Below are 22,857 nucleotides of genomic sequence, written 5' to 3'. Positions count from 1 at the left end.
GGTGTTTTAATTGAATTATATACATTGTTTTGCAGTTTGCTTTCTTTCACTTAATATGTTTTGGGCATCTCCTTAGGTCATTACAAATAGATTTGCTCATCCATTTTTTTGTAGTTGCATAATATTTTATAATATATATTTACCATAATTTTTCCAACAATTCCTTTCTTCCCCCCACCTCCCTCCATTATGTTGTTTCTAGTGTCTTGCTTTTGGGGTTTTTGTTTGCAACGACAAGCAGTGCTGCAATAAACATTTAAGTATATCTATCCTTACATGCTGGAGCTTCTGCTTCTTTAGGATAAAGTTGCCCTATACACCAAAGGATATATGTTTTTAAACTTTTTTTTTAAGACATTCACTCTGCTTTGGAAAAGAAATATGTGTCATTTGTAGCTTTTGTCAGATTTAATGATGTAAATAGTTAATTTGTGACTGATTTTAAGCTACCAACAGTTTGACAATTAATTCACAAAATTCCTATTTAACAGTTGGCTCTCAAGAACTAGTATGAGCCAGCTCTAGCACACCACTACAGCATGCATACAGAAGAGTACAGATCAGTAGTGTGTAGCTCAGTGTATGTCAGCAAAGTGAACATACCTACCACCTTTGTCAATAAATACAGAATATATCCTTACCTCCACCTTAAAGGTAACTGCCATAGCTAATGTACTTTTGATATACTGGGACCCTGAAATAAAAGGATGGCAATGGGTTCCTAATTAAACACCAAATACAAAAGTCAAACAATCACAGGAGAAATGAAAATTTAAATATCAGCAGTTAATCTTTTAGGAGAAAATTGAGAAGACTGTCTCTATAAACTTTCAGGGGAAAATATTTCAACACAATTCAAGATAATCAATAAAGGGAATGATATCAAATTTTAATATTGAAATTCAAATCTTTGGTGCAGCAAATGACATCATAAATAAAATAAAAAGATAAAGCCACAGCCTGGGAGAATCTTATTTGGAATATATGTAACTAACAAGATGTTGAAATCAGAATTAAGGAGGAAAAGAAAAGAAAGAGCTCAATTTAAAAATGGGCTATTAATAGAAATGAAAATTCATTGGCTGATAAAGAAAATATACTCAGTATTTTTTATTATTAAGGAAGTGACCAGATGAACCACAATTCTCTACAGGTCACCCCCATTAGAGTAGAGAAAAACATTTTAAAATGTTGTTGATGAATACAGTCACTTTGGGGAGTAAATGGACAGTAATATTAATGGTGTTCCTATACTTTCACCCAGCAATTTCGCTTCTTGTTATATACACCAGAGAAATTACCCAAATGTGCACAGGAATGATATACAAGAATGTTTATGCGTTGATTTTAATAGTGAATAATAATGAACAACGAAATAAGCCTAAATATGACAATAAGAGCATACCACAATTTATTTTGTCAGTGGATTTGAATAGTAATTATAATAATACACACACACACACAGAGGATTAAAATTAATGAAGTAATACTAAATGTACCAACATAGATCAAACTTAAAAATTGTACTGAATAACATGACACCATTTAGTAATGTTTTATAATATGCAAAATAAAATTATTGTTAAATGCATATATAAAGAAAGTATACAAATTAGAAACACTAAAACTCATATTCAAGGTAAGAGAAAATGAACTAAGTTTAAGGAAACGTACACAGGATTAAGTGTCAGGGATTCTGGTATTGACGGGTTAGGTAAATCAGACCACCCTTTCATGGATATTAGAAAAGCTAGTCACAGTATTTAAAACAAATCTGGAAGGCTTCAGAGAATTAAAAGACAATAAAGATTTACTAAGGCTAAGGTCCTAGAAAAAGTGGAAATCCAAAGAAAAGTGAGGCATTTGGTAAAACATCACCCAAAAAGACTCAGCTGAAAGTCTTGAACAGATTGTTTTTGTTGGACTTAATGGGTAAGGGGACAAAGTTGTGACTGTGGCCCACCAAAATGAGTGATGAAAGAGGCCCTAATAAATCTTTATATACATTAGGTTGGGGTCCCAAAGGACTGCACGCTTGGGATGAGGGTGAATCAGAAATTGACCTGTTTTCACAGGGACTATATGAAGCTCATTATCAAATCATTTCAATCCTTGGATTTGGATTACCTTTGACCCTTGAACAATGCGGGGCTTAGTGCTTCAAGCCACCGTGCAGTCAAAAATCTACACACAACTTTTGACTTCCCAAAAACTTAACTAATAGCCTACTTTTGAGCAGAAGTCTTAGCCACCTTACCAATAACATCAACAGCTGATTAACACATATTTTGTGTGTTATGTACTATATTATTTCAGTATAGTAAGCTAGAGAAAAGATAATCATGAGAAGAAAATATATTTACAGTACTGTACTCTATCATAAGTTTACATTGTTTTAAGATAAAATATCTGTCAGTATCTGCATCAGTGTTATATGAAACACTGTAGATGATATATGTATTACTCTACTAGACATCAAAAATGAAAAGATAACATGACAAATTCATCTTTATTTACAGGTATAACAATTCAAGCATTGATAACAACAAACTTGCCGGTTTTTTCAAACTGTCGCAAATATCCAAAAATGTTTCAATATTTTTATTGAAAAAAATCAGCATATGCCCTAACCAGTGTGGCTCAGCTGGTTGGAGCATCATCCTGGGAACTGAAAGGTCACGGATTCAATTCCCAGTCAGGACACACGCCTAGGTTGCAGATTCAGTCCCAGTTGGAGTACATACAAGAGGCAGCTGATCAATGTCTCTCTCCTCACCCCTCTCTCTCAACCTTCCCCTCTCTAAAATTAGTGAGCATGTCCTTGGATGAGAATTAAACAACAAAAGAAAAGAACCAACATATAAGTGGACCCACACAGTTCAAATCCATATTCAAGGGTCAACTTGTTAGTGCCCCGTAGGTATCTGCAAGAAGCAAGCAAAGATCCTTTTCAGAGACTGCTATACTAATCTTCAAATTATTTTTATGAACAATTTCCCAATAAAATGTCCCGCATCCAATTAGAAATAATAAGGCACACAAGGGGAAAAGCATGAATGAGATCCAGCAACTAACAAATGTCCCATAGGGGCTGCACATATTACCTTTATTACGACGAGCAAAGGTGATAAAGACAGATTGAAAATTTCAACAGAGAACAAGAAAGTATAAAAAAAACCCAAATAGAAATTCCGAACTGAATATTGTAATGAAATTGAGAACTTAATGGATGAATTTAATAACAAATCAGACACAGCTGAAGAAAAGAATTATGAACTAGAAAATAAGGTCTCTAGAATGAAGGAAGCACTGAGAAAGAAGCACTCAAAGACCAAAAGAAGAAAAATGCAAGAGGGAGGGTAAGAGATGGGGAGGATTCCATGCAATCAAAGTTTGCTTTTATTGGAGCCTCAGGAGAAGAGAGGGTAGAGTGGGAAAAAGAATAGTTGAACAGACATTTTTCATAACTGCTGAGATGTTAAGGCTACAGAATCTCAGAAGATTTTCTATAAACCGTAGCATCTTTTTGTTTTAAGTGAAAATGAAGGAAAGCTTTTAGACCAGTCATATAAAGCTACTTACAACAAAAGATAGCAGATTGAAGGGGGCAGGTACTGGGGGAAGGTATTAGAAATTCATCTGCAGGTTTATTAATGAGGATACAAAAGTCACTATATTCAAAAGAAAGTAGTAAGTTGGACTACATTAAAATTAGCTTATTTTCATCAAAAGATGTCACTAAGTAAAAATGCAAGCCGCATATTAGGAAAAGATCATTGCAACACAAGAATCCAATAAAGGGCTTATGTCAGATTTTTTTTAACTAATAGAAATTTTAAGAAATTAACTCAGTTTTTAAAAAATAGACAAAAGTCTTAACACTTCACCAAAGAGGTTATCCAGATGGCCAATAAATATGAAAAGATTAATTAACTAGATACAAAACCATGCAGTAACACCAGATTTCTTAATTTACCATGTATTGGTAAATATGTTTAGGCAACAGGAACTCTCAAACACTGCTGGTGGGAATATGAATTGTAACAGCCACTTTTCATTTACTGAAAAGCTAATGTTAATTTTCAGCTATAACAGCATTTTTATTCTTAAAGCATATACCCAACCAAGAACCTGCATTTCTCATGTGCCAAGAAATAGATACAAAAATGTTAATAGTATTTTTTATAATGAATAAAAGCTTGAAACTGTCCATCAGTAGTAGAATGAATTAACTGTTACATGTTTGTACTGGGACAGTGAACCCAAACTACACCTATACACATGAATGAATCTCACAAGAATAAGCTTTAGCAAAAGAAGCCATGCTCAAAAGAATATGGATTATGTGATTTGTTTGTTTAAAGCTCAAAAATGAAACAAAAATAAACTATGGTGTTTGGGGATGTATATCTAGGTGGTAAAACAAAGAAAAGCAAGAAACTGACTGTCAGAAACACACAGGATAATTGGATTAAATTTGGAGGCTTAGAAGCTGTAGTGTTTGGGAGCATTCATTCTGGTGGGGCCCTGGGAGGCTGTAGGTGGTGCTTCTTGACCTGGTACTGCTCCTGGCGGTAGTCATGTGAGTGTGTTTCGTCATCATTCATTGAGTTGAGCCTTACAAAGGTAAAAAACAAAAAAGAACAGGAGAAAAAGAGTGAAAAATAAAGTATTCTGGGCTCTTGAGTTTTAATGTTTTAGTTTCTTCAAAAGTAAAAGATTTAAAGCAAATGTGGCAAAATGCTAAGATTTAACAGTTGGCCAATGAATACATGAATGTGTGTTGTGCTATTTTGTCTTCTGTAAGGAGTGAAATGGAGGTTAGCCAGTTGTTTTTCCAAAGTGGCATGATCAAAATTGAAATTTGACTCTGTTTCACTAATGCCAGCTTAACCAGATTTCTTTTTATCAAGCTTCTGTTTACTATACTAACGTTTCTTGTGTCATCAAACGAGGGATCTGCTCTGTGCAGCATTTTTCAAACCTTTAAGACCATGGACATTGCTTTTTCTTCTCTTTTGTTTTGTTTTCTTTTCTTTCCTTCTTAATCATTATTAGTTTGAGAAATGATACCTACCAATGGACTGAGAGAAACTGAAGGCAGTAGAATATAAAAATTAAGCTATTACCTGTAGGAGGTGCTCTTTTCCTACCCATTGTATTCATTAATTTATTTCAGTAATTTCATTGTCATTATCACTGTGTTCTACTGAGATACCCACAGGTTACATTGCAACGTCTTTGACCTGATTCACAGTTGTAACAGTTTACAGACCTGAGCCACTAGTCATGGATTATCAGTGTTCTAGTTAGTCATATAATATAGTCATGAGTATTAGTAGTAAGGAGTAGTGTAATTATAGCAATACTCTTTGAGATACATGTGCTGAAATGATTATATCTAACTCATATAATCCTCACAACTGTTCTGTTACTATTTCACAACTTCCTCAGAAAGTTACAAAATTGCCCATATACTTTACATTTATAGAGGTTTTATTAGAACCTTAGCTTAAGCAATGGCCTAGAACCGTGATTCTCAACCAGGGGCAGTTTTGTCCTCCATGGGACATTGGGCAATGTCTAAGAGACATTTGTGGTACCGGTATCTTAGTGGGTGAAGGCCTGGGATGCTTCTAAACATCCTGTAGTGCCCATGGCAGCCCTCCACAGCAACGAGTTCTCCAGCCGAGAATCTCAGAACTGTCCAGGTTGTGAAACCCTGGCTTAGATTGTTGAGATTTTAGGATTCAGGAAAATGCTTGTTATCTAGAGCAGCTTTAAAACCTTTTTTCTGCCCCATGTCATTCATGTGGATCGCATGCCTCCTTTTAAACTTCTTTTGTTACTTTGCAGAAATTATCTAGATAAGGGCTTGAGAATGCAATTATGTCAGTTTTCCATTCCTTAAACGGTAGGCTTTTTAGAAAAGAGTTTCTAGGAAATTGATGTAATAGTTGTCTTTCCCAAGTTGCTCTGTAAATACCATAGTTATTTTGCACACAGACACATTTGTGCTTATACACAGCTACCTGCCTCTCACCAAGCTGGAAGTGCCACCTCTGGCACATGGCTCCAGGGCCTCATTAGAGAGAGTAAACCCTGCCTCTGGAGTATGTTGCTGCTTTTACCAGTTCAGCTAGGAGTGACTGAAGAGACCTGCAAGACCTTCACAAACTGCAAAGCATTTAACCAGAATTCAGCACTTCTCTTAGGAGGACATGAGAATTAAGTGACAAAAGGAGAAGAATGGACAAGAGAAAATGTCCTGTAGCTGAATCTGTACTTAAATAAAATTTTAATTGGATGATTGGTAACATTAAATTGCTGTGCTTTGTTGTAATCAATTTAAATGAACATCCCCGTCTAGGAACACCATTAGAATGTAAGCTCCTAAGGGCAGGGATTTTTTTCTGGTTTTTTGTTTTGGGGGTATTTTTCCCCCCACTGCTAAATTCCTAGTGCCTGTATGGTTTCTGGCACACAGTGGACCCTCAGACATGTTGTGAGTGGATATAAATGCATGAATGAAAAAGGTCAAGACTTGTGTTTATTTTCTGCCCTAAGACTACTTTTGTTGCTTTTTATCTCTGGTGTGTCAGGCACGCAGTCCTCAGCACTCAAGAGAGGTTTTTAGCATTTTATGTCCTGTTAGGCCAGTTGGTGTCGCCACTTTTTAAGTGTTTTAAAGCAGGATGCGAAAAGAATGACAAGGCTGAGCATAGGAAGACACAACGGAATCTCATCAGAAACCAAGCCTGGAAGTACAGACGTGCAAAGCTGGCCGCGGGCCGCAGCCAGAAGCTGGAGTCAGCTGGAGGGAGGGTGTGCAGCTCGCCTGATGAAAGAGAAAATGTGCTTTGCAGACGAGAGTGATGAGAAATGACTTAGCCTTTCATAGCTCGACCACCCCTTTTTGGTTCTTGTGGGTAGCCCTCAGTACTACATACCTCTTCCCATGTATCTGATACAGATGTATTTTGGTAGATGTGTTCGTAACACCTATGGCATCTGCTGGTGGAAGAGAGTATGTCACCGTGGACCCCTGAATAATAATTGGACAGTTGACTTACTGCTCTTTACTTCACATAGATTTAGCATGGGGGTGCCACTTGTTTATATTATATTAGGAATTTCTAAATACTTCACCTCAGAGGAGAACATACTTCTGGAGCAGAATGGCTGTTGAGCCATGGGTTACCACTAGCGTCTTTATGTTCTGAGACAGCATTGAAAATCCTAAGCGTGCTAAGCACGTCTAGGCTTGTCCTTCCATTTTCTGCTCTCCTATTTGATTACCGTAATTAACACGGAGCCCTTCATGATTCTTTGGGAGTTACCCTTTTAGGGATGAGTATCTGCCTCAGCACTAATACATATCAGGAGTACAGATCCTATTGCAAGAAGAAAATGGCTACTGTGGCTGAGAACGTTCACATCCAAGATTGCTGGCTGACCAGTGTGTGGACAGGTCTCAACATAATATGAGGTGATGCGCTGTTAGTTTACAGTGTAATAATAATCTCACACCGTTAGGATACTGCTGTGTATAAATGAAAATGTAGGTGATCTCCAGCAAGTCTGGCTGACCATGCAGCCTTACTAACATACAGGATGTGGCAAAAGTAGGTTACAGTAGTTCATATGGAAAATAATACAAGAATAAACTCACGTACGCAACTGTAGACCTACTTTGCCCCATCCTGTATTCCCTGACTCTCTGAGAAGCCATCTTTCAAACAACCCATTTGAAACATCTTAGTTTTGATCATGGGCTACAGTTAAATGAAAATTACAGTTGTCTCAAGAGATCTTTTTCTAACTGTTTGCATGTCATCTTTAATCTTTGCTCTTATCCATGGTTACATTTGTAAGCATCTACCTTGTCCACTGTTATGAACTAAATGTGTTTCCCTTCCCCCCCAAATTTCATATAATCCCCCCATGATGTGATTAGTGACTTTATAAGAAGAGGAAGACCCTAGAACTTCCTCTCTTCATCACATGAGGATACTGGAGAAGGCAGCTATCTGCAAAACAGGAAAAGAGCCCTCAGCAAGACTAGAAGCTAACAGGACCTTAATCTTGGACTTTCTGCCTCTAGAACTGTGAGAAATAAACATGTGTTTAATCCACCAGTCTATGGTATTCGTTACAGCAGCGTTAGCAGAGTAAGATACCCATTCTTTGTGTTCTGTTCAAACCAATTCATTGTGTCCCCTGGCCAGTCAATGCCCAGTAGATAACACATGGCAACTGAATAATATCATCCTGTTGAATTTATAATAAATTATTATGCATCACTGTTCTCAGAAGGTATGTTCTCAGTGGCCTATTTCATATTTCTCTGTTAACCAGAGGACATTAACGATCTTGTTCCAGAACAAGTCTTTAAAGGATTATGTAGCTAGATGTTCTTTCCCTTTGAGATCTATCTATATGCATGCAGATCTGTGGACTTTCTGCCAATTGTTCAGTTGTGAATATACCTAAAAAGTTTGTGCACAGTTACATGTTCTTTAGGTCCTATACATGTGAAATGTCTCATGACCATTATTTGGGGATAGCAGATATTCATTTCTCTGGCCTTTTGTGGTTCTCTCCCTAATTACTTTGTGAGCTAACCGTGTTACATGCGTTCTTTGATATCTATATTATTACAATATAGGTTACTCTTAATTTTTAATCATAAACATTTGTCAGATACAGCTTCAAGTGTTTACATATAGCTATATTTGCTTACTGGACTCTTATGTCCCAGCCACTATTATTTGCTTTATTTGGATCATCTCATTTAATCTTTCCAACTCTTCTAAGAAATAGATGTTACCCTCATTTTTAGGAAGAAGCAGGTTTGATGAAGCTAAGTAACTTAGTCAAAGTCACATGACAGAGCTGGGATTATGACCTCTCCAAAACTCCTATTTCAACAGCTATTTATAATGTCCCTCGATCTATAGTCATTGGAATGTCTCCTTTTGCAGATGAAGGGATTGAGGCTCAGGAAGGTAGCTTGCTCAAATTTACATAGCTGATTAGTTACAGAGTTGGGATTCACATCCTGATTTTGTGACTAGGGATTCCAGTGCTCTTTGAATTCCAGTGTTCTGAATATCCCAGTCACAACTTTCTTGTCTGTGACTTATAAAGTGTTTCTTCCAAAGCTGCAGTCTGGGTTAGACACAGTTTATTGGGCCTTCCTTGTTCTAGCTGATGAAACTGAGATGTGGGTTAAAAGAATTGCTTTTGTATAAAAGAAAGTAAGCAAATCTTTTGATCCTTAACCCAACCCTTTCAACACAGCCCTTCCGTACATAAAAAATGTAAAAGCGTGTCTCTTGTAGGCCTTTTGTGTAGAGAAATTCTCCTTTGCCTTATGTCATTCCTCCTTGTTCCTATAAACCAAACTGTCAGTTTTAGTTTATTCTTTCTGACTTGTTTTAATTTTGGTCCCTCTCGCTGTAAGACTGTGATTTGGATTTTCATATTTTTGTCCACATTCTTCCCATTTTCTACAGAGTAAATCCATAATGCCAAATCATTTCTTTAGGGCTGATAGACTGTGGCCTATGTGATTTTTATCTTATCAGTTATGTCCGTAGGGTTAACAAAGGTGAGGTGGTGAATATGTCAAGAAACTGGATAATACTTTTTGACTGGTTTACTTGTGTTTCTTTAAAGTAGCAAATTGGATGTAATGTCGTGGAACCTAATGTCATGTTGGTTCTCTATCATATACCACCTTGCTCACAGATACGCTTCTTGGTTCTCTTTTGCACTGCATTTTTATGTATTCTAGGCCCGTATAGTAGAAAATAGAGTCCACTTTTGGCTTTTGCTTTGAAAGCCCTTTACTTTCATGTAGTGGTGTTTCTTTTCTGGAAGGCTGATGAAATTCCTACCTTCTGGTGTGATTGTAGAATAGGCCTGACTATGAAATGATCTATGTGTACGTAGTCACTTCCAGTTGTGTGGCCTGAGTTTAGCGATAAGAACATGTTAGCTTTCTCTGGTTGTCTAAAATAAAGGATCTGATGATCTTCCCCTCCTCCTAAGTTAATGTTTTCTGCTGAAAATAAAATGTAATGAAACATTTGGTCCTTTGGTTGATTAGGCTGGACTTGTTAAGTGGTCTTCGATATGTCATAGGGAATATGTTATAGTGTACTGTCAGTTCTGGCCCTAATACACTATAGTATCATAGACTGGTTCTCAAGAAGTTTCTCTAGCTGTCTGCCTTCATCAGCAGCTAAGTCCATATAGGTTGATAACATTAACTCTTTTGTGAGTATAAATACAATACATCCTATTTTTTACAAAGTTCTCTCACTAAACCTAGTGTAAATGCCATGCATTTCAGAATTTTGGGAGCCACTTTGTGATTCCAGAAAAACCATTTTGCCATGTTGTGCAATAGCTGTTCAGAATGGTTCTTGGGGCGATTTCCTCTGTAAATTAGAATATTTTAACCAATTGAAATAATCAATAAATGTAGTATAAGTCAAGGTAAGTACTAGCATTGCAATGTCTTGACATTCTGCTAAAGAAATGATGTCTCAAAATTTGTCAAATGTGTTCCCTCTTCTGTTTTTTTCTAGAATAAGAACCTCACCTACAACAGTTTTCCTATGGCCATGAAGTTCATGTCATTTCTATTTGTTCCTTTAAACCAAAGTAACTACAATGGTAGTAAGAAAAACAAAAGTAATAACCCTACAGAGATAAAAATGTCTAGATAAGTGCCGGGTTATAGTTGTAAGAGTATTACATGGATTTCAAAGTCAGCTAGAGGCACAACCATCCATGAAAGATACATTACATTTATATGAGAGAACTGTGTATCTTTTTCTGTATAAAATTTAAGGCAGCATACCATTGAAACATGAAATGCCTGAAGCTAAATTGTATACCTCTTGTAGAATTATTTTGCAAATAAATAAAATTGATATTTTGAGAAAATCATTGAATGTATTTAAGTAATGTTGCTGCTTTTGCATTTTCTCATCTGGATGCAGCTGAAAGTGCCCATGGCAGACAAGCCTGGTAACACAGTGAATTTCCGGAAGCTGCTGTTAAACCGTTGCCAGAAGGAGTTTGAAAAAGATAAAGCAGATGACGATGTCTTTGAGAAGAAGCAGAAAGAACTTGAGGCTGCCAGTGCTGTAAGTATTTTCGCAGGAAGAAAGCACTTGTGCAGTTTGAGTGTTAATAAGTAGAATTTTCACGAAGCCGGCTACTACGTCTCTCTACTGTAGGAGCCTGTGGCAGACACTGTATCGGGGTCTAGAGGAATACTTCATTTCTTTTAATGCTGCATGTTAGAGCCACTCAGTCCTCTAAGACAGGGATCCAGAACCATCCTAAGAGAGGTCACTTGAGTACCAGAAATCTGAACTGGATGCCAACTTTTGGGCATAGTTGGATTCAGGTTCTCAAAGGGTACCCCTAAGCCCCAGAAAGGGGGTAAAGCCCATGAATCTAAGTGTGTGTTCTTAGCGTCTACTCCGCAGTTTTCATCATCAAGGTTCTATTGTTCCTTATGCAACAGCCAGAGGAGAGGACAAGGCTTCATGATGAATTGGAAGAAGCTAAGGACAAAGCCCGGCGGAGATCCATCGGTAACATCAAGTTTATTGGGGAGCTCTTTAAACTCAAGATGCTGACTGAAGCCATCATGCACGACTGTGTGGTGAAGCTGCTGAAGAACCACGACGAGGAATCCCTGGAGTGCCTGTGCCGCCTGCTCACCACCATTGGCAAAGACCTCGATTTTGAGAAAGCAAAGGTAAAAACTCAAAATCTCTGAAACCTCCAGCAGGGACTCTGTCAGCTGCAAAAGAACTGAGACGGTCAACAAGTGCTCCATCGTGCCCCGGCCGCCAAGGCTGTTTGTTTTTCTTTCTTGCTGTTCTCGTTGTCGTTGTTTGGCCATCGTGCTTACCACATTCCCGTTAAAGCCAGAAGTAAAGAGGTCCCAGTTTATGTAACAGCCAGTTCCTGAGTTTGCCCCTGGCCCTTTTTCTGCACGACCACTTCACAGGTCACTTGTATGTGTAAGCAGATTATGAACAGAAACAGAGGGAGAAAGGCTAATGTGGGACAGGACTGAGGTGATACGGAAATGAAGAAAACCCAGGAGCTTTCTTAAGTTTATGCTCTGATTAATGGCACAGCTATGTAATCACCGTATAAGAAATCATTAAAAATAATGCAGTTCAAACACAACATGGTGCTCTACAAAGAAGGATTGGGAAATTAGAAACACTTCAGAGAAATGTCAGAAATGTTTCATAACATCTGAATCAACTAGGGTTATGTTTGGCTGTCACAGAAAAACCCCAAATATTAGTGGTTTATACAAGATTGAGGCTTAGTTCTCAATCGTGCAAGTAAAATTCAGAAGTAAGACGTCTGATGCTGGTCTCGTGGCTCAGAGATGATCAAAAACCAGGTTTCTTCAGGTTAACATTCTGTCATTCCTACGGAGTAGCCTTTGTCTTTATTGTTCCCAGCAGGAAAGGTTGGAAAGGGGCAAAGGACATAACCACCTCCCTTTCTTTTTTTTAACCACCTCTCTTTTAAGGAAAGTTCCAGGGAGCTGCACTATGACATTTTCATTTATATTCTGTTGGTCTGTAATAAGTCACTTGACCATGGCCAGCTACCATAAATATGTAGCTTTTATTTTGGGTGTCATATGCTCAATTAAAAATTTTACCACATTACCTTTTGGCTGTAAGTTGTATTCCTAGGCCATTTAAAAATTCTGCATGGTAAAATGACGTTTAAATTCCTCAGCCAGGAATACAAATGACTTTGTCTCTTGTAGCCACGGATGGACCAGTATTTTAATCAGATGGAGAAAATTGTGAAAGAAAGAAAAACCTCATCTAGGATTCGATTCATGCTTCAGGACGTGATAGACCTAAGACTGGTAAGTAGAAAAATAATAAGCTAATACTCCAGTCTCTTTTAAGGAATTGGGTTGGAGTGGATCCCCTAGTATCTACATGTGTAAAAACATAATGCTTTTGCTTGTAGGACTTTTAGAACTTGGATTACCTTAGTTCATGGAGAGCTGTGTGAAAGGCTAAAAGGCACCTATACCTTCCTGTTATGTGTTTCTTCTCTTTACTGTGATTATCAAACCCCATTGCAGTTATGAAATCAGCCATTCTGAATTCAAACTGTGGTCAATTAAATTTAGTCTTAGAATGCTAAACAGTCAGGAAGCGTCATCTTCAAAACGAATACATTAGACTTTCTTGAGCCTCATATTTTTAGTCTCTAAGATGGGAATGTTGCCCACCTTTCAGATCTATTGTAAAGATTTCGTGAGGCAATGATGTGAAGTGCCTAGCTCACAGGAAATGTTGTTTTCTTCTCTGTTGTTTTTCCTGCAAACCCTCCTCTTCCGCTGCGTTTATTTTCTTCATTTCTCATTACCAGAAATAGCTTTTACCACTGCCACCTCTTTTCTCTCTCCTTACATTAACTCCTGCAGGCCGTATACTGCAGTTAACCCTGAACTAGAGAAAGTGAATACAGGTCCCATCTGTGACCTGTCCTGCATCCAGAGCAGATGGCATTGATAATGGTTCTTTATCTTGCTAAGCCCAGATGTGGCCTCAAAATCCTTTTTATTAACAAAGCCACACCATCTGATCAGAATTTGAATGCTGATTTAAACCTATTTGCCATCCTTGCCTCTAGCTAATATAAATTTAAATACAAAAAACTCCACTCATTCCTTCAACCACTTGTACTTATATCAAATGTTGGAACTGTAACTGGGTAGGGAAGGAAAGGAAAAAGTATAATTAAAAGGAGACAGCTTGTTTTGTCCTTCATAGAGAGAATAACCAAAGGACAGAGTGGTTTGGCACTTTGTGTAGTTTACCAGAACCATGATATGTATTTAAAAAAATGTTAGTCATCCTTGGTTTAAAGCTCCCATGGTGAGTGGTATGAACTGAGTAGCAATACCCCAGGTTAAATCAAAGCCAAATAATACTGATCTTTCTTGATTCCTCTTGTCTTTCTTGCAAATATACAAAATAATATGAAAATACGTTTGGGCTGGTCTCTCACTCTGCCTTTTTACACACTGGCTATTGGAATGCTTGGTATACAGTAGTCCAGGGTCAAATGAGAAAAACTTAGCTCTTTAGCTGTAATACCCAAATGCATATAGTGCCATCTGTAAGACAGATGAAAAACTGCTTAAGTATTCTACACTTTTCCAGCAGTGAAAAGTATAAACTAGATTTTCAAAATTTTTTAAATTTTTATTTCTTTTAGTTATCTGGCTCATGACCTTCTTTTCTCCTTTTACAGTGTAATTGGGTGTCTCGAAGAGCAGATCAAGGGCCTAAAACTATTGAACAGATTCACAAAGAGGCTAAAATAGAAGAACAAGAAGAGCAAAGGAAAGTTCAACAGCTCATGACCAAAGAGAAGAGAAGACCAGGTGAGGGGTGCAGTCTGCTGAGCATTAGAGAACTTAGGAGTTTGAGGGACAGATACTATGAATTCCACACTTAGCCCTGACTGGTGTGGCTCAGTGGGTTGAGCTTTGTCTCACAAACTGAAAGGCTGCTAGTTTGATTCTTGGTCAAGGCACGTGCCTGGTTGTTGGCCAGGTCCCTGGTTGGGGGTGTGCAAGAGGCAACTGATCAGTGTTTCTCTCCCTTTCTTTTTCCCTCGCTTCCCCTCTCTCTAACAATAGATGAAATGTTTTAATTTTTTAAAGAATTCTATACTTAGATGTTAAATGAAATCAGACAGAATAATTCAAAGAATTGAGTGGTAATTGGTACATGAAGTTTCATCTGGAGGCAGGTTATTGAGTAAAAGCAGAGACTACAAGAACTAAACATAATGTCTTTGACTATTTCAAAGTCAATACCCAGTAAGACTTTATTGAATGTCTTCTGTATACTTAGTATTGATGAAGTATATAAAAAGATATGGAAGCTGTGGTTCCTTCCTGCTAAAGCTTACAGTTTATCTGGAAGGCAAAACTAATAAAGGGGACATTCGTCAAGCAAATGGAAGATATTACTTATTTGAGGAAGGGGCACTTGAACTGGATCTTGATGGATGGTAAATATTTGGAAGGGAAGGAAGAATTTTAGTTATGAAATTAAACATATTGTAAAGAGGAATAAACAAACATGATTGTGAGAAAACTTTAAATGTTCAGAACCAATGGAAAAATATCTGGAATTGCGGAGCCTGATTAAGAATTTTTGACCTGATTTGGTAGATGTTGTAAGTTTTTGAGCAAAGGAATAATGTCATGCTGGAGGTATGTAAATAAAATAAGTCAGTTGCTCTTCGCTTGATGATTCAGGGAGTACACCGAACTTAGAAATCTTGCTGTTGCTGAAATCTTGTGCAGAAGGATTTGAGACTTAGTAGCAATGGGAATAAAAAGGAAGAAACAGGAAATAAATGAAAGATGAAATAAAAGGCATTTTTTATCTGAGAAAATAGAAGGTCCATGGACTAAGTTTAGGAACATTGGAGGAAGAAACCTTTTGCAGAGGGGAATGATCATATTTCTTTTAAGCATGGTTGTTTTGAGACGACAATAGGGCATCCAAAGGGAACGCTCATTTGTCCATGTGCAGCCAGTCAGCAGGCCAGGGACTGGGTCATATAGTGTAGTGGTTGAGAGCGCAGACTCTGGAGCCAAACTGGTTAGGTTTGAATTTCATCTCTTGACAGCCTAGCTGTATGACCTTGCACAAATCACTTAATCTATAAAATGGATCTAATAGTAGTACTGAGGATTTCTGTGAGGATGAAATTAGGTCGTATATGTAACATGTTCAGCATATCAACCAGCAGATAGTAAATACTCGATAACAGTTAGCTGTTATTTATCACAGACACAGTAGATCTCATAGTGAAGTCAGGAGAAATGAATCCTCCTGGGAACAAAGGGTACTTTTAAGTTTCATGGGACAGCACACTTACCTTCCTCACCCTCGTACCTAGCACAATGCCTTTCAAGTAACGACTTACTTATTATCAAACTAGATTGAGAGGGAAAAGATCAAAGCCTAATTCATGGATGACATTCACGGTTGACTAACAAGGAAGGAAGGAGCTCTTGGAACAAGTGGAGAGGAAAGAGTACAGGATATAAGTATCATAGTAACAAGGAAGAAGCAAGTCTGCTCATGATCAGTAATACCAGGTTGCACAGAGAAAATCAAAAAGTATGTGACGATCAGAAATGTTTTTGAATACGTAGTTTGATGGCCTTTCATTCATTCATTTAACAAATATTTATTGAGTGCCTTTCACTTAACAAGAGAGAAAGTCGCTTTCCTCATGCAGCATACATCATACTGAGGGGAAAAGACAGTAAACAAATACTTATATATAAATATTTGTCAGATAAATTTGTTCAATATAGAAAAAAATAGAGAGAGAGGGTGTGGGGAGTACAAGGCTTAATGGGTAGAGATTGCAATTTTAAATAGGGAAGTTAGAGAGCCTACTGAAGTTGGTATTGTTTGAGCAAAGACTTGAAGCATATGAGGAAATTAAGTCATGTGTGTGTGTGTGTGTGTGTGTGTGTGTGTGTGTGTGTGTGTGTAAAGAGGGTTTTAGGCAAAGGGGAATACAGTAAGCACTAAGGCCCTAAACCAGCATTTTTAAGGAACAGCAAGGCAGCCAGTGTGGCTGGATAAAATGGCACAGGGAGAAAGAAGAGTGGTAGGAGGTGGGGTCTGAGAGGCAGAGAGCCACATTGTTTAGAGCTTGTGGGCCATTTACAAGGAATCCTTTTCTCTGAGTGGAGTGGAGAGATAACAGAAGCGTTTGAAGCAGAGAAGTGCCACAGGGCCCAAGTTGTACTTTGTAAGGACCACACTGGCTGCCCTGATGAAAGCAGATACAGGAAGCAGGGAAGCCACTGAAGAGATTTTTGTTCTAATTGAGGAAATGTTTCTGGCTTAAACCAAATGGGTAGTGTTGGTGGTGGTTAGAAGGCGCTAGATGCCACATATATTGTAAAGGTTGAACTGACAAGATTTGCTGACAAATGGACACAGCGTATTTGGGAAAAAGTCAGGATTTTTGCTTGAGAAGCTGAAAGGTTGGAGGAGCAGGTTTGGGGACAGTGATTGAAGCCTACTGTCTTTTGACACTGTTAAGTGAAATAAACTTTGGATAAATAATTTCCATCTGATTTGTCCCAAGGTGTTCTAATAATTAACTCTGTGTACACAATCATTAACTCTGTAATAACTAGCTTTGGCCCTCCGTTGTCTAGCACTTAATCTCCATTCATTTGTATCAGTCGATTTGTTCAAGATCTTTAATGTTTCATGGGAGATCCAATACAAGCAGAGTGCTTCTGTTTGATATTTTCATGTTTGGCTCTTAAAGAGACTGTCAGCGATGCTTTAACAATTTCTTTTGTCTTTTTCCTTCGTTTTGATTGGAGCTGATGAGTTGACACTGTTGCTCCCTTTTTCACCTTCACACTGACTTAAGACAGATGAGAGACTGGCTCACTCTTTTCTCCCAGCAGGCGTGCAGAGAGTGGATGAAGGTGGGTGGAACACTGTACAAGGGGCCAAGAATAGTCGGGTACTGGACCCCTCAAAATTCCTGAAAATCACTAAGGTGAGTGTTACCTTTAAAATACAACAATAGGTTCTGGCCAGTGTGGCTCAGTTGGTTGGAGCATTGTCCCATAACTGAAAGGCAGAAGTTCAGTTTCTGGTCAGGGCACGTACCTAGGTTGCAGGTTCAGTCCCCAGTCCGGGCATGTATAGGAGGCAATCAGTTGCTGCTTCTCTCTTGCATTGATGTTTCTCTTTTCCCCTTCCTCTTATTCTTCCTCTCTCTAAAAGCAATGAAAAAATGTCTTCAGGTAGGGATCAAAAAACATACACACACACAACAGCTTCAAAACATGACTCTCCAAATTACTTCTTGCTCATATAAAATAGCCATAATGAAGATTTCATGGGGTGGGTTTTTTCTACAAGTCAACATTGATCAAGTATTCTTAACATACTTGTCCAATCATTAGTCCTCTTTATTTCTGTGAGGGTTTACTGAGGAGGAAGTGACTAGGTTAATTCTAAAAGTTATGAGATGCTTAATATAAGAGAGATGATAACAAAGATACTTCAGAAGCCATAGTCAAAAAAAAAAAAAGTAAAAGAAGCTGTAGTCAATTGCAAGCTTTTATGCAGTGTATCCTTAGCTCTGTGGAAGAAGCAGCTACCTGTTTAAGTCTAACCATGAAAGAAATTAATGGTTTGCTATGTCCAAGTATATATTTAATATATTCCATTTAATTTTCTCTCTTTTGAGAATCTGTGGACAGAGGAAAGAATTTTCCCCTAGCAGATGTTTTCAGGAGAAGTTGATCACTATAAGTAGAGGGAAGGATGGAGAGAAAGCAGAATTACATTTTGTAGGAGTGGAAACTTCTATATCCCAGTGGATTTGACAAATTATTTTGCAGGTCTAGTTTGAGCCTTAGTTGTAATACACTTTTCATTGTTCTAAAAATTGGCAGCTTGCCAGTAGGCTAGAAAGGCAACCTAAAGCTAATATGAGAATATCAAATGAAAGAAAATAAGTGACAGAAAGAAAAATACTTTGGTAAAATTGGAAGAAGATGTGATTTGTCTTTGTATCTTTAGGGTCTGTCATTGCTTTAGAGGATTATCTCTCTGGATCTCTCTTACTGTCAATTAGCTAAGATCCTGTTCTCAAAGATTCAGGTACATTCTTCTGTATGTCTCAGAGCAGGAGTTCCATTGCTGAATACAACTTGATTTCCATACACTTTCTTTTATTTCTTTTTTTTAATTATATTTTATTGATTATGCTACTACAGTTGCAATTTTTTCCCCTTTATCCTCCTCCACCCAGCAGTCCCCACACCATTGTTCATGTCCATGGGCCATGCATGTAAGTTCTTTGGCTACTCCATTTCCTATACAGTACTTGACATCCCCATGGCTATTCTGTAACTACCAATTTGTACTTATTAATCCCCTCACCTCTTCACCCATTTCCCCATTACCCCATCCTATCTGGCAACCATCAAACACTCTCCATGTCCAAGATTCTGTTTCTGTTCTTCTTGTTTGCTTAGATTATTTTTTAGATTCAGTTGTTGATTTGTATTTTTTGCCATTTTAATGTTTATAGTTTTGATCTTCTTAACTAAGTCCCTTTAACATTTCATATATTAGCGGTTTGGGGATGACAAACTCCTTTAGGTTTTTTTTTTTTTTTTTGTCTGAGAAGTTCTTTATCTGCCCTTCATTTCTAATTGATACCTTTGCTGGGTAGAGCAATCTTGGCTATAGGTCTCGCTTTTCATGACTTTGAATATGTCTTGCTAATTCCTTCTAGCCTGCAGAGTTTCTTTTAAGAAATCAGCTGACAGTCTTATGGGAATTCCCCTGTAGGTAACTAACTCCTTTTCTCTTACAGCTTTTAAGATTCTCTCTTTATCTTTGGCATTTTAATTATGATATATCTTGGAGTGGGCCACTTTGCATCCATCTTGTTTGGGACTCTCTGTGCTTCCTGGATTTGCATGTCTATTTTCTTCACTAAATTAGGGAAGTTTTCTGTCATTTTTTCAAATAGATTTCCAATTTCTTGCTTTTTCCTTTCTCCTTCTGGCGCCCCTCTATGTGAATGTTGGATCACTTGAAATTCACTTAGAGGCTCCTTATACTGTCCTTATTTTGGGGGATTCTTTTTTCTTCTTGTTCTTCCTTATGTTCCAAATCACTTTGCATCTCAGCTTCATCCACTCTACTGTTGCTTCTCTGTAAGTTGTTTTTTATTTCAATTAGTGTTTCCTTCATTTCTACCTGGGTCTTTTTTATGCTGTTGAGGCCCTCACTAAGTTCCTTGAGCATCCTTATAACCACTGGTTTGAAATCTGCATCTGATAAATTGCCTATCTCCACTTTGTTTAGTTCTTTTTCTGGAGTTTTGATCTACTCTTTCATTTGGGCCATTTTTCTTTGCTCATTTTGGCAGCCTCCCTGTGTTTGTTTCTATGTATTCGGTAGAGCTTCCATGACTCCCTGTCTTGGTATCCATGGCCTAATGTAGTAGGTGTCCTGTAGTATCCAGTGGCACATCCTCCCCTATCACCCAAGCTGGGTACTCAAGGTGTGCCCTCTATTTGGGCTGAGTACCCCCTCCTTTTGTAGTTGAGCCTTGATTGCTCTTGGCAGGTCAATGGGAGAGATTTACTCAGGCCAGTCAGCTTCAAGGACTGGCTGTGACCACAGACCACCAACTCTGCCCTCCGTGGATGATCAGCTGTGCAGGGGCGGGGTGGTGGTCCTCTGATGTGGTCTGTAGCTATCCACTGAGTGCACAGGCTCTGGGGTTGCCCGGGGAGATGCAGACCAACGACAGCCCCCACCTGTATTTGGCCCGGGACCACCCTGCAGGAGCTAGCTACAAAGCAGTCTGCAGATGGCTGCTACTTGTGCTGAGCTTGGAGATTCCCAGGCAAAGTCAAGCTGTGAACCTAGGGTGTCTGCTGCTAGTCTGGGCTTGGGACCACTTAGCAAGAAGTATGGGGCTGCGGGATCATTGAGGCTAGCTCTTGCTTGTTTGAGAGGATTTAGGAAGTTATAAAGCATAAGCCAAGACCAGCCATTCTTACGGAAAAACCACTGTTAACAGCTTGGGTGCGCCCATAAATTGGGTGGAACTAGTCTCAGGGGATCTCTAGGGCGGGACAAACAGTGTTAACCAAGTTGATGGAGTTGCAGATATGGCACTCCCCTGCCAGCTCTGTGGCTCTGTGTGGAGAGGGTTCAAAGAGGGGAAATGGCCTCAGGCTGCCTTTCTGTCTGGGAGAAAGCTGCCCACCAGCTCTGGCCTTGATGCCAGACACTTCATTTCCTCCCTGTGTGCCGCTGGTGCCTTTCAAGTTGCTACCCTGGTGCTGGAGCTCAGAGTGGGTGAGTCTGAGTAAGTTTGTATGCAGGTTCTGCTTGGGAACTGCTTGGGATTCCAGAATTTTCTTCCACCGGCTCAATCCCTGCTGCTTTTTGTAGCCAGAAGTTCTGATGACTTACCCTTCCTGACACTGGAACCCTGGGCTCGGGGCATGCATGGTGTGAGGCTAGGACTCCTCACTCCTGAGATGTCCCTCTCGAATTTTTATCCACCACACGTGGGTGTGGAACCAGTCTGTTCGCATCTCCATCCCTTCTGCCAGCCTGGGTGGGTGTGGTTTCTTTCATTCCGTAGTTGTTCCCCTCAATTTCTGAGGGTTCTGAGTGATGGCTGTTCTATAGTTCAGTTGTAATTTTGATGTGGTTGTTCAAGGAGGCAAGCTGTGCTTGTCGACGCCTCCATCTTGACCAGAATTCCCCCATCCACTTTCATTTCCAGCAAGAGAGGGTTTTAACCAAGATCTTGTGTTTAAAGAATTCCCCCACATCAGTATCTTTGAAAATTTTATCAGTATTTAATAATAACATTTGTCTGTGTTTTTAAATATTGTTTCTGTGAATGGACACTACAAAAAAGAATAGTGCTGGTATTTAACCTACAACATTATTTCTTTAATATTTTGAAAATATGTGAGTTGTTTTTAATTAATTTGTATATATTTAGATAGTGTATTATACTTTAAATAAGTATCCTAGAAAAAGTTCAAAACCATTAGATAAAATCATTGTTAATTGGCAGAGATTTGTGTGAAATCCTGTCATGTAGCGGACAGTACTTCCGGAGTATAGTAATACCTTCGTTACAAAGAGCTGCATTGTAGCTTTTGTGTTGTATGTGTTCCAATTTACGTTACACTGTAATCCTTTTCACTTGCACTAAAGATGTGCATGGAGGGTTTCACTGAAACAGAGACCTTAATTCCCTATCTAACATTCTGTTCTCATTTTTCTTCTTCCCCTTTATTCAGTATTCCCGTTCCACCTCTCCATCCCTAGCCCCAGCTGTATTAGGCTTTAAAATGTGAAATCTTTGTCTTTTGACCTGTTTTCTCACAATCATATGAAAAGACGATTGAGTTAATCTTGTAATGTTTTTGTGTTCCTTTTTTCTTTTTTAAACCACTGGGCATTATTACACAAGAGGAACCATTAGAAATTGCTTACATTTAGCAAACTGGCACACCATCTTACAGGATTTGAATACATTCTCCAGACCGACCACTGGTTTCAAATTGTGTTCCGTGGAAGCTGGAATCCAAAGAAGTGCTTGGCGGGCCACAGGAATCCCACTTTAAGATGAATAGCTCCCATTTATGTTTCTTAAATCAGCACTCCAAGCAAAATTTTGTTGCTAAAATTGGTTTTACTGCACTGAAAAAGAAAAACTCTTCTTCTAGAATATTTCCTAGAATTTACTCTTGTCACTTATGTTACAGCCCACAATTGATGAGAAAATTCAGCTGGTACCTAAAGCGCAGCTGGGCAGCTGGGGAAAAGGCAGCAGTGGTGGAGCGAAGGCAAGCGAGGCCGGTAAGCGGGGGGTCCCTTCTCGCCGACCTGGCTGTGCTCCTTCAGCGTTCAGCGTGCAGTGCGTTCCCACGGTCATTTACTGATGATTTTAGGGGGGCTCTGTAGAGTGATTGTGCCCAAACTGCTGGTGGCCCTTTCTGACATCATTATTTCCTCCTCCAAAATGATTCTTAGGTGTTCTAAAAAAAATTTTTTTAATTTTAGTAGTTAGACAATTTTAAGACTTTAATCTCTTCGGATTCTTTGTTGTTGTTCACAGATTCAGTGTAATTACAGAAATTACTACGACCCCAAATTAAAAGACAAACTCACTTTGCTGAGAAAAAGAATGTTAATACCCAGAGCA

General features: G+C 38.6%; 1 protein-coding gene across 7 annotated transcripts in view; it reads left to right on the top strand.

Moving 5' to 3' along the window:
* Window positions 1-22,857, top strand: part of EIF4G3 (eukaryotic translation initiation factor 4 gamma 3) — a 294,628-nt gene that overhangs the window by 235,003 nt on the left and 36,768 nt on the right. For 4 of the 7 annotated variants that reach the window (XM_090268734.1, XM_090268732.1, XM_090268731.1 and 1 more), the window contains 6 exons: window positions 11,016-11,162; window positions 11,549-11,785; window positions 12,830-12,934; window positions 14,338-14,470; window positions 17,549-17,646; window positions 22,418-22,511. In XM_090268734.1, coding sequence (XP_090124860.1) covers window positions 11,016-11,162; window positions 11,549-11,785; window positions 12,830-12,934; window positions 14,338-14,470; window positions 17,549-17,646; window positions 22,418-22,511 — 814 coding nt within the window. The remainder of the gene's footprint in view (window positions 1-11,015; window positions 11,163-11,548; window positions 11,786-12,829; window positions 12,935-14,337; window positions 14,471-17,548; window positions 17,647-22,417; window positions 22,512-22,857) is intronic. The other 3 variants (XM_090268730.1, XM_090268729.1, XM_090268735.1) reach the window with 1 other exon arrangement.

The sequence above is a fragment of the Furipterus horrens genome, unplaced genomic scaffold (assembly GCF_987537825.1).
Source record: "Furipterus horrens unplaced genomic scaffold, mFurHor1.1.pri manual_scaffold_3, whole genome shotgun sequence".
Classification (NCBI taxonomy): Eukaryota; Metazoa; Chordata; class Mammalia; order Chiroptera; family Furipteridae; genus Furipterus; species Furipterus horrens.
This window is presented reverse-complemented; position numbering and strand designations above follow the sequence as displayed.